Here is a 16,032-nt window from a genome sequence, read left to right as displayed (position 1 = left end):
AGAAGTGGACTGCTGCCAACTTTTTGTGCAAGAATTATAAAATAGCACATAAGCTTTGACAAATGACAAACCACATTCCCTCCTAGCAAAAAAACGTTAATGTTAAAAGTTGAACGTGGTGAAAACAAGGAAAAAACTAAGCTAATTCAGATTTTTCTGCTCCTTGATTCAGCATTTTTTTGCCCCCATATAGTAATTAGGCCATATCTATTCCCCAATTATAGTAGTTGGTTCCCCTTTGTGCATCTATGAAGTAGTTGAGTAGTATCCCCATGTAGGTAAACCTCTCCATGTAGGGAATCCCATAGGTAACCATTCTCCCTCTGAAATAAAAAAATAAAAAACACACACAATGTCACTTGAGCGTCAGAGTGTTTGAGAAGAGATAACTGCCTCTTGTGAAAGCAGGCATGCCTGCGGCCACAAGGTTAATTGGCAGGGTGGGGAGCCAAAGTCAGAGTTGAATGACCTCAACATGTCTGCTGATATGATTAAAAAATTGAGATGTTTATCTACCTCAACACTTGAGAACTGTTCTTCTCTTTTTACTTTTTTTTTTTTTTTTTTTAACAGATGGTCATACAGGCTATTATTTGAAACAGTGACTTATATCTAGTGACCCCCAAGTGACGTCTTTTCTGATCGGATTTGCTTACTTTTCTTTTCCATTTGGCCCGAGCCTTGACTCTTCTCTGCAGAATCTACCAGGGAAACATTTTAGGCTCCTTGCTCTAGCACACACAGTAGTTAGATCCCCTCTGTGCTTCATATAGTGGTTAGTACCCCGAAACAGCTGTTTGTGGATGGATACCTTGCTTGGGTGGTTTCCTTGATTGGAGACATTCCTTGGCTTGATTGTTCCTTCCCGGAGGAAGGTCTGGCTAGTTCACTGACGTCGAGACATGTGATGGTGTCTCTGCAGTGTTCTTTTGCATATTTGATTTCCAAGGGGGCAATGTTCTAGAATACACTGACGTCGAGACATGTGATGGTGTCTCTGCAGTGTTTTGGTTGATCTCCCTGAGGTCAACCAGCATCCTTTTCCATATAGTGGTTAGGCTTCTCTGTGCAGGTAGGCCCCCAACAGATACTATCCCCCATGTAGCAACCAACCCGCCACCCCTGCATTTAGTATACCCCTGGTGGTTAGTCTCCAGTAAAGCGTATTCGCAATGTAGGTATCCCACTGTAAGTAGCCCCTGTTGTAGTTTGCAGTGCGGCCCCCTGTTCATCAGCGGGGGGGGGGGGGGGGGGGGTTGCCTTTTGGAGCCGCCAAAAAACCCTGCCTCTTACACACATCCACATTTTCTGTCTGCAACTGCAAGCAGAATGCAGACCCATTGTAATCCATTGCAATGGATGTCCATTGTCTGTGCATTTGCCCAAACGGAGAATATATGTGTATGACAAGCTATTATACTATTTGGACTTAGTCTGGGCTCTATAGACTTTAACAACCCCTTAAAAAATACAGTCTGTAATTGCAGGCAGTAAACCATGGGCTGACCACCATCACAGACTGTGCATTAAGGGTACACATGGATGTGAAAAGAGGCCTTAGTATGAGTGTCGCCACAGGTTAATTACCTTACCCATATTTAAAAAGTCTAGATAGGTAACTGAGAAAGGCTCCAAGTCTCAACTGTATCATGTAGATATTGCTCTGTACACAAAGAATATTGCGTAAATTCGTAAAAGATTTAAATTTATTTTTTACAGCAAGCAAAAAGTAACATTTTAGTCTATCTGGACCTTCCTCAGACACTGTATGGTGTTGTGAAAAGTATGCTGCTGGATATTGGCGGCTGTCCTGAGCGGCGCTCCATGCCTTGCTCATGGGGCCATAAGAAAGGCATGGATGGGCAGTCATGACAGACACCGCTTATTAAAATTACTCATTTAGCATATGAATAAAATATTGCTTGCATACAGATGAAAAGTCTGTTCTAGTTCATTACTGAACAACTAAAGCAATTAAATGCCTTATAAAATGCTATTAAAATCATGTAAGAACATAAAAAAATTCTGTTCACTTATAGGGTGGTAGAAATGTAAAGACAGAAACTCTTCTAAAATGCTTCTTTTTTTAGAAGACTATAAATTTTTTGCGACAGCCCATATGGAGGCAGCATCCTTGAGGAGGTGGAATACTTAAGACGTAAAAGACATAAAATGCAAAACTACAGATAAATCAGTGAGGAAGGATAAGTATTGTAGATGACTGTTTCCACCACCTGAGGAACCATTAAAGCGACTCTGTACCTACAATCTGACCCCCCCAAACCACTTGTACCTTCGGATAGCTGCTTTTAATCCAAGATCTGTCCTGGGGTCCGTTTGGCAGGTGATGCAGTTATTGTTTTAAAAACTACTTTTAATCTGGCAGCGCTGTGTCTAATGGCCAGGGCTTAAATTAGTATATGCATTAGGCTGGCACCACCTCTCCGTCCTTCCTCCCCACCCTCCTCATGATTAGGAATGCTCCAGGCAGATTGCTTCCTATTCCCCACCTGTGTGCATAATGAACATGGGCTGGATCGTTAAGACACCTGTGCAAAGCTTAAACAGCAGTAAATGTTCCTGGATCATTTCTAATGCTGAGGAGGGCGGGGAGGAGGGAAGGAGAGGTTGTGCCAGCCTAATGCATATACAAATGTAAGCCCCGGCCGTTAGACACAGCACTTAGGATTAAAAGTTGTTTTGCGGACAATAACTGCATCCCCTGCCGAACGGACCCCAGGACAGTTCTTGGAGTAAAAGCAGCTATCTGAAGGTACAAGTGGTTTGGGGGGGGGGGGGGGGTCAGATTGTGGGTACAGAGTCACTTTAACTTTTTGGGGATGTCTTCTCCAGTGAACTTGTCCCCTTCATTTGCTCCAAGTTTATTTGATGGTGTTATAATTTTTGAGCAGTTGAATATACAATAAATAGGATTAGCCTTAGGGCCAGTTCATACGGAGTAAAACGGAGTTCTTTGCTGCAGAATCCCGCCAGCCTCCGTGTAATACAGGCAGTCTATGGGAGGCTCGCGCTCCTCCTCTCTCCAGAATTGACATGTCAATTTTTCAGAGCGGAGAGAGGAGGCGCGCAAGCCTACCATAGACTGCCTGTATGACACGGAGGCTGAATTCAGCAAGTTTTGCTCCGTGTGAATGCAGCCATGCCAAGAAATATAAGAACTGATGATTTATGTTTTAGTGACAATATGTCCACAGAAAAGCGCAAGATGTAGTGATCTACATATTGTCTTCAATACTGTTTTTCCACGCAACCTACACTAAAATTGTAGGACATTTTGACACTGCTCCTTTCTATGTCGAAATGCTCCCAGAACAGAAAGACAATACGGAAAGCTATTCACATGATGCATTGTGCTTTCAGCATTAATTTCCCTTTATCGGAGAACTGATTAGATCTCTGATTGCATGGCTGAGCAGTTTGCTGTCTGTCTTGTTTTCATGCTGGAGGTGCGATACACAGCATTCCATTCATATGTGGGCTTGTATACACTAACATTAAATAGAGAACATTGGTTTTATGTAACAAATATGCTGTGTATGATGGAGACATGAGGACACATTCATTTGAAAAATCCTGATGCTCTGCAGGTGATAGATATATACACTTACTGACAATACATGCCTCTTGAATCAAATGAAAGTTTGTGTGACTGTAATATATGTATGGGATTTATTTGAGTGGAGAGCGGAGGAGCGCTCGCTCTCCCATAGACAGGCCATGGCACACTAAGGCAGGCGGGCTTTAGTACCCTCTAACATGGATACAAGATGAAATACAGTTGAGCATTGAGGATACAGGTTCCATACAGCATCCTGCAGCACATTTGCCCACAGATGATGTAGCTGGGCCTGTAGATCCTGCACAGTAGTTGTTGCTGAAGCCGGGGTGTCAGTTGGTCCCATAAATGTTTGACTGAATATAAATCTGGTGGGTGGACCAAGGAAGTGTTGCAATCTGGTGAAGACATTTCTGGGAAACCCTTGCTGTGTGTGGGTGAGCATCATCCTGCTGGAAGTCCTGTCATGAAAGGCAACACATGTGGCTGCATGATATCCTGCACTAAGCTGTTAAGTGTCCCTCATATCACTACTAGGGGTGTCTGACTGTCGAATCTGGATCTGTTGCAATGTGGCAGTCCAGGTTTCCCATTCATAACACCACTGCAAAGAAGTGGTTGGCGGACAATAGCAGGACTTGTAAAGGGTGCTATGACACCAAATGTCCTTATGCTAAATGCATGGACATGGTGAACAGAAACTGAGAACTGCTTGTTCTTTTCTGTGGACCAAATCCTCCTCTCTACTAGTATTCTGACTGGGCTATCTGGAGTTTGTTGTGTGTGCATGCCTTCATGTAACTGCTCCTCACAGCATCCTCTTGCTTGGATAAAATGGCTTTGAATGCATTGTAGAGGCATGTCAAACAGTCAACAAGCTCTACACTACCTAAAAGTAGCCTCAAAGAGCCTTTCCTTAGGGCAACATGAAAAGCATTCTTATTCCCTCTTGTGGAAAGAGTCTAACCAGATTACACCTGCCATCTGTTCCATCTGCCCCTGACAGGGTTTGCTCAGATAGTAGCAATGTCTTTAAATTTTTTAGAATTGTAAAAAAAAAAAAAAATTACAGAAGCACCACGCAACAAACATTGTTATGCAGCTTGCACCTACTTTTGTTTTTTTTATCGGACAAATGTTCTTTTCATAATCCTTTACTAATCGGAAGCCATTACCCAGCAACGGCATGTCTGCTTCCTATTTGTTCTCTGCATGGAATGGCAATCACCACAACAGAAGGAATAGGAAATTCTGCCACAAGGCTGCACCCAGTCCAGGTAAACATAACTGTTTGGAATGTGGGGTAAATGCATAATGACAAGAAGACACTGATTTTTAGACTAGCCAAGGGCAAATCCTTCTGCCATACATCTAAATCCATATAGTATCCGAGTGACCATTTGTTTTCATGTGTCAAACTTCAGGCCCTTCAGCTGTTGCAAAACTAGAATCCCCATCATGCGTGGACAGTCAAATCTTTGGATTTTTGGCTGTCCATGCATGATGAGAATTGTAGTTTAGTAACAGATGGGAGGGTCGCAGGTTTGACACCAGTGTTCTACTTGAACTGGAATAACATGCCAATAACAAGCACTATTTCTTAGTAGGAAGTAAAAAAAACTAGTCAATTTTTAAATGTGGCAATGCTACAAACCATTATTCTCTTAGAAAGGGGGGGGGGGCTACATCAAGGACAAGCAGCAAGGTGGGGAGGAGGCTGGGTTGAATCATGGTGAAAATCTCTACTGTGCGACGAGCGTCTCTTAGTAAATCTGGTGTGGTGCATGGGGGAGGGGTTTTATGTAAGTCGGTCTTCATAAATTGATAAATGTAAGATCATTCTGTTCAGCTTCTCTGTCACTAGTTTATGCTACCCTTAGATAGGACGATAGCACAGCATAAACCTACTGATAGAATCTCTTTAAATAAGTATTGTGGTCCTTTAACAAAAAAAAAATAAAAAAAAAAAATATATATATATATATATATATTTATTGATGCCCTTATAAAGAACACAATATAGAGACTATTCCTACATAACCACGCTTCTTGGCAATGACAGCATGCCAGGCAATCCCTGACTGAAACAGAACAGTGCCATGGCCAGTAATTGGCTGAGCAGGCTGTCATTGCCGAAATGAGTCGGGCTTGGAAGTGGCAACAGGAGCGTTCAGTGGGTGACCTGAAGACATGACAGGAGGAGCCCAGGGGGAACATTGTTAGGTAAGAATAGATGTATATGCATATATGTGCTGTCTATTTCCCTTTGAGGAGATCCTGTATATTATTGTGACACTAATACCCTACTTCATTGTCTGCCATAGCTGCCACTAACATCCATTATACTCACTGTTTAGGAAAGATTAGCTAAATCTCATGGTTCACAATGCGGGTTCTGCAGTCCTGGGATGGTGATGTCCATGTACTCTTTACTAAGAAATAACCCAGAGCCGACCATTCAAGAGATCATGACCTACTTATCTGGTAGGTAATCACTGTATATAAAATAACTTTGCTAGAAATGCTCTCATGCACTGTAGTGCACCTGTAAGGATGCTACAGAATGGGGTTTCAATAGGAAAAAACAAAGAATCAAGCTTTTTGAAGCCCATTAGATCCTTATTCTTCCTCAACGAACTGTAAGGTTTAAAGCTAGCCCTACACAAACCAAAGGTATTGCATATGATGGTGGCAGGGGCATAACCAGAAATGGCTGGGCCCCATAGCAAACCTTTAATTTGGAGTTAAAGGTGATGCAGCGGGCCCCATAAGAGCCACTATAGCTGCTACAATGGTAGTTATGACCATGGATGGTGATTAGAGATGAGCGAACCTCGAGCATGCTCGAGTCCATCCGAACACGATCATTCAGCATTTGATTAGCTGGGGCTGCTGAACTTGCATAAAGCTCTAAGGTTGTCTGGAAAACATGGATATAGCCAATAACTATATCCATGTTTTCCACATAGCCTTAGGGCTTTATCCAAGTTCAGCAGCCACCGCTAATCAAATGCCGAACGATCGGGTTTGGATCGACTCGAGCATGCTCGAGGTTCGCTCATCTCTAATGGTTTGCACTAGGGCTCCAGACTTCAGGTTTCACTTGTGGAGGTGGAGAGCCAGTAGTTGCTTAGCCCCTATGGAACATAACATCCCAAAACATAGATTTTGCAATGATTGGAGTTGCTGTTGTGTTTTTACAATAGCTGTTATACTACATTCTGGCACAAACATGCTTTACATTCCCTGAAAAGTAACGCTACTGGTGTCTATTTGTGCTGTATCTACTATGTATTTTCCATCTAATAATAATCCATGTAAACATCTAATTATAGTCCATAATTTCTCATGCACTAGGAAACCTCTGTAGATGCACTGGTTACAGGCCCATTTTGGATGGTTTTAAGACATTTAATAAGGTTGGTTTTATTGTTATTTATTGTGTTTTATTCCTGTATTATCCCTTCTTAATTGACTCTGTGTTTTTAGAGTTGCTGTTTAAAGAAAAGCGATGACGACAATATGCTGCTGGATAAGACGGTATAGTGATTGCTTTGGTTTTTCTCTTTTCGATTTGGTTATTAAAAAATTGTATCTTTTATTTTAGTGGAGTTTATATTAAAAAGGAATATAACTTTATTAAAGCAATGTATATAAAAAGAGAAAAAAATTGCACATTATATTACTCCATTCCCATGGCAGGTTTTAAACCTATAATTTCCCACTGTTTTTCACTACCCATGGTTTGATTTCCTATAAATAGCACATAAGATAACAATGTGCAATGTACAGTCATGAATACTGCATAACATAGTAATTTGCATTTTATATGTTATATATATTTACATAGTCACCGAAACTCTTCAACGAGCAGGATCTTTTACCATTGGACTCAACACAAGAACTTATATTTCCACCTGAGCTAATGGTGAGTAGAATAAGTGCAATACAGCTTGCATATACACATACAGTAATATGATGCAAACAGTATATTAAAGGAAATAACCAGAAATTTCATTTGGGTATAAAAACCGGAGCCTGGCATAGAAACCTGGACAAATCTTCAACTCAATTCACCCTTAGAAATAGCTGTAACCAAAGTTTTTTTTTCCTACCAACCTAAACCTTTTGTTTTTCTCTGACCATTCCCACTTCCACTGATGCTGGTACAAAGATGGTGGGTTTCATAGATTTAGTTTGTACTTTAGGTTAGTGGTAACATTTAGACAATGCGTCACGAACATTACATGTAGGCTGGGTTCACACTTGTCACTTCTTTTTCCATTTGTGTTTTCCATGTGTTTTTGATGCTATCTTGCCACAAACTTGCAGTAAAATATCAGCATTGCAGCAAAAATGGCGCTATTTTACCACGATTACACAATTCATGCAAAATAGCAGAAGCACATATCATAAATGCAAGAACAACGCCATCATTAGAAGGGCTGTCTGGAGGGGGCGGATTGGAGCAGAGTGGTAGTCCCGCCCCCCATGCACCAAACCGCCTCATTTCTATATAAATAGACTACAAGGTTCCGGAAAACAGCACCAAGGATCAAAGTAAGAAATTAAGTGATATGCTTTACAACAAGCCCCATGGACATGGATAGCAACAGCATGCCTGACATTACTGAGCATACTCTGTGACCTTTTGAACCGGCCATTCCACAGGGAGGGGGTAGGCTGATCTATTAATCTCTATCTCCTGGTGTCACTTTTGACTGTAATGCTGTACTTCTTAGCAGAACATAAAGAACAGGAAGTTTCAGCTTAGTTTTATGCCTTGTGCTGAGAACAAAAACTGCAAGATTTCAGAATTATTTTATATTATACAATAATAATATAATAATAATATAATAAAATGGCAAATTAAAAAAATCACCAAAAAGGCTTAAATATGCTTAGTGTCACTTTCGTTTGTAAAAAAAAAAACTATTTCAGTTTTCTATTAGTCATGCCGTTGTTGCCGATTTGTAGAAAATTTATGCTGCACTGCAGTCACTGTCAACCCTGATAAATTTCACAGACACCGGCTGTTCTGTGACACAGAACAACCGGTGTCATACGATGTGTCAACGTGGCCTTAAACAATAGGTCATAACCTTTGAGTCCTTTCCTGTAATATTCATTATCCATCGCAGTCTAAGATGGTTACAGGTTAGTTTCTAACATCTCTGGAGCTCTTGGATGGTTTAGACCTTCAGAAATTTGCACAGCTATCATAGAATAACATTCAACGTTTTTTTTCTTTAAGAATGGAGCTCTGTTTTCACTCTTAAAAAAATGGGAGGGGTGTTTAACCCCTTCACGTCAGCCATCTGTATATATACGTTCCTATTGCACATGCCCCGTGCAGTAGGAATGTACATATACGTTCCTGACTGACAGGGGCTTTGTGATGAGAACGGGATCGCTGCAGGGACAGCGATCCCGCTCTCATCTGTGTACAGCACCGGAGATAATGAGGATCAGCGGCGATTCCGCAGCTGACCCCCATTAACCCCTTAGTGACCGCCGAAACGGCGGTCACTAATGGGCCGGTGCCGCCGCCGTATTTCATCTCCCCCCACCGTGAATCCACGGTGGGGGGAGATGAAATAAGTAAAAATCAGACCCCAGATCAGCCCCCTAGTGCCCCAGTCACTAACCCCCCCTCCCGCGGCGGCCATCGGATCCAAGATGGCCGCCGCGATCACTGTGAACAGACTAATGTCTGTTCACAGTGATCAAAAAAGAAAAATGAATGAAAGCCCCATGCTCTCCGCCACCGGAGGTAGCGGAGAGCATGGGGCAGTCATCGGGACCCCCCCTGTGGGGTCCCGGTACAAGCGATCAGCGGTATATACTATATACCGCTGATCGCTTGTGCCATGTGCTCCAGGCACTTTTTATCCCCTGTCACTATGAATGATTGGTGACAGGGGATAAAAAGTGATGTCCCCCCACCCCCCAAGTCGCCCCCCACCCCCCCCCTGTCACCCCCGTCCCCCAGTCACCCTCCCTTCCCCATATACTCACCGGATCCACGGAGCTCCTTCCTCTTCGGTGTCCTGGCTGGTTATGAAGTGCGCATGCGCTCCACAACCAGCCAAGCTCTGAAAATTTAAAGTGACAGAGACCAATTTGGTCTCTGTCACTGAACTATGATTACTGTGATAGAAAATATCACAGTAATCATAGTAATACAGTGAAAATGAATGTATAAAGTACAAAAAGTGACAAACATACAAAAAAATAAAACACACACTTTTTATTATAGTAATAATTACAGTTTACTCCCAAATTACCCCTAACCCCCCCCCAGATTACCCGTAACCACCGCAGGTTGCCCGTAACCACCGCACGTTGCCCGTAACCACCCCAGGTTCTCCGTAATCACGACAGATTGCACGTAACCCCCCAGATTACCCGTAACCACCGCACGTTGCCCATAACCACCGCACGTTGCCCGTAACCACCGCACGTTGCCCGTAACCACCACACATTGCCAGTGACCCCCTCCAGATTGTCCGTAATCACCCCAGATTGCCTGTAACCACCCCAAATTACATGTAACCACCCCAGATTAGCTATAAGCACTTCACTCTATCCGTAACAATTCTAGATTGTCTGTAACCCCTCCAGGTTGCCCCTAACCACCGCAGGTTGGGCATAACCACCCCAGATTGCCCGTAATCATGCCAGATTACATGTAACCCCCCAGATTGCACGCAACCACCGCAGGTTGCCTCTGACCACCGCACGTCGCCTCTGACCACCGTACGTCGCCTCTGACCACCGTACGTCGCCTCTGACCACCGTACGTCGCCTCTGACCACCGTACGTCGCCTCTGACCACCGTACGTCGCCTCTGACCACCGCACGTCGCCTCTGACCACCGCACGTCGCCTCTGACTACCGCACGTCGCCTATGACCACCGCACCTTGCCTCTGACCACCGCACGTCGCCTATGACCACCGCACATCGCTTATGACCACCGCACCTTGCATCTGACCACCACACCTTGCCTCTGAACACTGCACCTTGCCTCTAACCACCCCAAATTGCCAGTGACCCCCTCCAGATTGCCCGTAACCACGCCAGATTACAGGTACCCACCTCAGATTACCTATTAGCACTTCAGTTTACCCGTAACCACAGCAGGTTGCCTGTAACCACCCCAGATTGTCCGCAACCACCCCAGATTGTCCGTAACCACAGCAGGTTGCCTGTAACCATACCAGATTGTCTGTAACCACAGCAGGTTGTCCGTATTCACCCCACGTTGCCCATAACCACCCCAGGTTGCCTCTAACCACCCCAGGTTGCCTCTAACCATCCCAGGTTGCCTCTAACCACACCAGGTTGCCTCTAACCACACCAGGTTGCCTCTAACCACAGCAGGTTGCCTGTGACCACCCCATGTTGACCGTATCCACCCCAGATTATCCGTAACCACCCCAGACTGCCCGTAACCACCCCAGACTGCCCGTAACCACCCCAGACTGCCCGTAACCACCTCATACTGCCCGTAACCACCTCTAGATTACCCGGAACCACCCCAGACTGTCCGTAACCACCCCACATTAGCTGTAATCTAATTTTTTTTATTGTATTTTAGTAACTGCGCTATTCTAATAACTGTTACTAGCTGCGGTTTTGCTCCAGCAAATTGGCGCTCCTTCCCTTCTGAGCCCTGCTGTGTGCCCATACAGTGGTTTATGCCCACATATGGGGTACCGTTGTACTCAGGAGAACCTGAGTTACAGATTTTGGGGTACATTTTTTATACTGTTCCTTGTGAAATTTAGAAATTTCAAACTAAACCAACATATTTTTGGAAAAATTCAACTTTTTCATTTTTACTGGCCAATTTTGAATACTTTCCTCTAATACCTGTGGGGCCAAAATGCTCATCCTACCCCAAGATGAATTCTTTTAGGGGTGTACTTTCCGAAATGGGGTGACTTTTGGGGGGATTCTATTCTGTAGACACTACAGGGGCACTACAAATGCACCTGGTGCTCAGAAACTTCTTCAGAAAAATCTGCAGAGAAAATGCTAATTGGCGCTCCTTCCCTTCTGAGCCCGGCTGTGTGCCCATACAGTGGTTTATGCCCACATATGGGGTACCGTTCTACTCAGGAGACCCTGCGTTACAGATTTTGGGGTGAATTTTCTCTCCTGTTCCTCGTAAAAATTGGGAAATTTCCAACTAAAGGAACATATTATTGGAAAAATTCGAGTTTTTCATTTTTACTGTCTACTTTTGAATACTTTCCTCTAATACCTGTGGGGTCAAAATGCTCACCACACACCAAGATGAATTCTTTGAGAGGTGCACTTTCCAAAATGGGGTGACTTATGGCGAGATTTTACTCTGCTGACACTACAAGGGCACTGCAAACCCACCTGGCGCTCAGAAACTTCTTCAGCAAAATCTGCATTGAAAAAGCTAATTGGCGCTTCTTCCCTTCTGAGCCCTGATGTGTGCCCATACAGTGGTTTATACCGACAAATGAGGTACCTTTTTACTCAGGAGAACCTGCGTTACAAATTTTGGGGTACTTTTTTTCTCTTGTTCCTCGGGAAATTGAGAAATTTTAAACTAAACGAACATATTATTGGGAAAATTTGAGTTTTTCATTTTTACTGTCTACTTTTGAATACTTTCCTCTAATACCTGTGGGGTCAAAATGCTCACCACACCCCAAAATGAATTCTTTGAGGGGTGCACTTTCCAAAATGGGGTGACTTATGGCGAGATTTTACTCCGCTGGCACTACAGGGGCTCTGCAAACCCACCTGGCGCTCAGAAACTTCTTCAGCAAAATCTGCATTGAAAAAGCTAATTGGCGCTCCTTCCCTTCTGAGCCCCGCTGTGTGCCCATGCAGTGGTTTATGCTCACATATGAGGTACCGTTGTACTCATGAGAACCTACGTTACAAATTTTGGGGTACTTTTTTTCTCTTTTTCCTCGGGAAATTGAAAAATTTCAAACTAAAGGAACATATTATTGGAAAAAATTTGAGTTTTTCATTTTTACTGTCTAATTTTGAATACTTTCCTCTAACACCTGTGGGGTCAAATTGCTCATCCTACCCCAAGATGAATTCTTTGAGGGGTGTACTTTCCAAAATGGGGTGACTTATGGGGTTTTTTCTCTCTGCTGACACTACAGGGGCACTGCAAATGCACCTGGCGCTCGGAAACTTCTTCAGCAAAATCTGCAATGGAAAAGCTAATTGGCGCTCCTTCCCTTCTGAGCCCTGCTGTGTGCCCATGCAGTGGTTTACGCCCACATATGGGGTACCGTAGTACTCAAGAGAACATGTGTTACAAATTTTGGGGTGCTTTTTCTCTCATGTTCCTTTTGAAAATGAGAAACTTTAATCTAAATGTATATATTATTGGAAAATTTAAATTTTTCATTTTTTTACAGCCTTATGGTGAATACTTTCCTCCAGCCCCTGTAGGGTTAAAATGCTCATTATACCCCTAGATTAATTCTTTAAGGTGTCTAGTTTCCAAAATGGGGTCACTTATGGGGGTTTCCAGTATACAAACCTCCTAAATCAACTTAAAATAAGAACTGGTCCCTAAAAAAATCAGTTTTGGAAACTTTCACGAAAATGTGGTAATTTGCTGATACATTTCTAACCCCCGTAACACCCTAAAAAAGTAAAATATGTTTATGAAATGAAGCCAGAATAAAGAGGATATATCGGTAATGTGACTTAGTAACTAATTTATGTAATACAACTTTCTTTTTTTAGAAGCAGAGAATTTCAAAGTTCATAAAATGCTAATTTTTTCAATTTTTCATGATATTTTGATGTTTTTCACAAAAAACACACAAAGTAGTGACCAAATTTTGCCACTAATATAAAGTGCCATATGTGACGAAAAAACAATCTCAGAATCGCCAGCATACGTTAAAGCATCACTGAGCTATAAGCGCATAAAGTGAGACAGGTCAGATTTTGAAAAATGAGCCTGGTCTTTTAGGTGCAAATAGGCTTGGTCTTGAAGGGGTTAAACCAGTAATTTGTATGATTAAAATGACATTAATTGAATTCTGTTCTAACAGTTAATGCTCAAAGACCCAAAGAAAATGAAGACCTTCCATGGGGACAGAATGACATGGTATTCACCTGCCACTCTTGAAGAACTTCTTGAATTGAGGAGCAAATTCCCTAAAGCTCCTCTTGTAGTTGGTAACACCAATATAGGTAAGCAGAATGTAAGGGAGAAAATGTATCTCATTTATTACTATTAAATAAAATTTGCATGCCCTAAAATGTAAACTGAACCGCCCACCCTCCATGCTTTGAGGATTCTCTTTTTTAGGTGATATTAGGTAGCTTGACTGGTGGTCTCATGAAATCATGACCTGTGGAGGGAACTTGAGGACTGGAGTTGAGAAGCACTGGTTTAAGGCATATGAACATCAGAGAGAAGGGTCCTCCACTAGGGACTCCCTATGAGCCCAAACAATGAGTTGTACCTGGTCTGCTGCTGTTGTGGTTGCTGCAGGAAAAATACTTCACTCTGAAAAATCAGTTGTTTGCTAGTGGTACTAAAGGTCCCCATATACTGCTCATGGTGGGTTCGGCCATCAGTATACAGTGTATAGGGCTACCCCTATGCTCTGCCATCAGATGATGTCGGTGGACTTTAATGATGGAAAATCACTGCCATGACCCCTTTGTTCTAAGAGACATAAGCCACTGCCAGTGCTTACCCTTCATCATAGAGAGCACAGGAATGATTGGTTCTGCTGACATTCCTATGTATGCGGAGGACAGGGAGGGATAAGGAGTACTGCCACCTTAAGAGTAAGATGTGGGACAATTAGTGAATCAGGCTGCATTCTGAAAGAGGTTGTCTCTCTACATTAGCCGATTGGAGCTGTCTTTTTAAATGCTGCCCACTTTCTACACTCGGCGTTGTTGTCATGCACTTGCTGGCAATAGGCACTGGGGGCGGGCCCCCAGTGTTACCATATACCCTCCCCTCTGTGACGCGGCCCCATTTAGTTAAAATCTTATAATCATCCATATATTGGCTATACTTTTTTTTTCAGGTATACAGATGAAGTTTGAGGGTGCTAGTTACCCTGTTATCATCTCACCACTGAGGATCACAGAATTGTATAATGTTGCATCTAATGAACAAGGTGACATTTTTCACTATTGTCTTTCAGTTTTTAAACTTGTGCAGCAAGGGCTGCACGGAGATTGTTAGCAATGTCCGTGGTGCCCTTTCTTTAAAAGTGTCATAGTAAAGTTTAAACATTACCTGTTTCCCGTTGTCTTCCTGCTTTCTCCAGCCGCCAGCGCAACACAGAGGCGCTCTCTGTAGTGACAGGCCAATCACTGTCCGTGGTGGTTCCGTCCTGGCCAGTGATTTGGCTGAATGGCTTGTCACTTTAGAGATCGCCTTGAGTAATGGAGCCCAGTATCGGACTGGGGTACCTTGGCCCACCAGGGAAATTGATTCTTGGGGCCCACCCAATATATAAAGACATAATCAGCGCCAAACCTTTCACGTTAGTACAGCGACTTTGCATAGAGCTGTGTATGTGACCAGCAATGCTAGTGCAGTGCCAGTCACTTATACAGTTGTTACTGATTTATGCAGTTGTGGTAAAACTGCACCATTTATGTAGAAACTTTAATGAAATTCCAACAATATTGCTGTAAAAACACATAAAAAATGTCATGTGTGAACACAGCCTCAGAAGATGAAGGAAAAAATGACCATCTAGTCTGCTCCTCTATTACAATCTCCAGCAGAGGAGACCCATGACTGTTTATTCTAGCCTCACCATAAGGTGTTGGGCTAGAATAAGACTTTAAAGGACCATCATGAAAGGCATATCAGTGGTCAGCGTGTAAACCTGGCTTTAAAATGTAATCTGCCATTTTATACATCTACTAGTAGAAGAGAGAGAACACCATGCGGCGCACATAGCTTATTACTGCAGAACAAATGTGTGTAAGTGGCTAAACTTGCTGCTCACCTTGGGCGGTCATGCTACAAGCCCAACACCGCCAGTCACTTTAGCGGTGGTTTATACACCTTGATGCCGCTAGCAGCCCTTTCAACAGAACCAGGAGACTTGGTACAATAATTCAGCAGCGAAGATAGCACCAAAGTAGTCAAAAATCTTGTGACTTTATTCACTCCCTCTTGTGCAATGTTTTGCCTTACTCAGAGCTAAAATGAAACATCGCGCTAGAGGGTGTGAATAAAATCACAAGAATTTTTACTACTTTAGTGCTGCCTCTGCTGCTGCTCCAGAGGGGTGCAGTCTGGTGAGGGGTGCATAATCCTACCTATCACTGATACTACTGCTCCGAAGGGGGTGCAGTCAGATGAGGGGGGCATAAGCCTACCTATCACTGATACTACTACTGCTGCTCCAGAGGGGTGCAGTCTGGTGAGGGGTGCATAATCCTACCTATCACT

The 16,032-nt window shown here is 43.2% G+C and overlaps 1 protein-coding gene across 2 annotated transcripts in view; it reads left to right on the top strand.

The window, feature by feature from the left end:
- Positions 1 to 16,032, top strand: part of LOC138801003 (aldehyde oxidase 1-like) — a 101,430-nt gene that overhangs the window by 14,066 nt on the left and 71,332 nt on the right. For both annotated transcript variants that reach the window (XM_069983353.1, XM_069983352.1), the window contains exons 4-10: positions 4,746 to 4,854; positions 5,935 to 6,061; positions 6,935 to 6,996; positions 7,067 to 7,117; positions 7,428 to 7,505; positions 13,649 to 13,790; positions 14,645 to 14,737. In XM_069983353.1, coding sequence (XP_069839454.1) covers positions 4,746 to 4,854; positions 5,935 to 6,061; positions 6,935 to 6,996; positions 7,067 to 7,117; positions 7,428 to 7,505; positions 13,649 to 13,790; positions 14,645 to 14,737 — 662 coding nt within the window. The remainder of the gene's footprint in view (positions 1 to 4,745; positions 4,855 to 5,934; positions 6,062 to 6,934; positions 6,997 to 7,066; positions 7,118 to 7,427; positions 7,506 to 13,648; positions 13,791 to 14,644; positions 14,738 to 16,032) is intronic.

This window comes from Dendropsophus ebraccatus, chromosome 9 (genome assembly GCF_027789765.1).
Source record: "Dendropsophus ebraccatus isolate aDenEbr1 chromosome 9, aDenEbr1.pat, whole genome shotgun sequence".
NCBI lineage: Eukaryota > Metazoa > Chordata > Amphibia > Anura > Hylidae > Dendropsophus > Dendropsophus ebraccatus.
The sequence above is the reverse complement of the archived record's forward strand: the minus strand, read 5'-3'. Positions and strand labels throughout refer to the sequence as shown.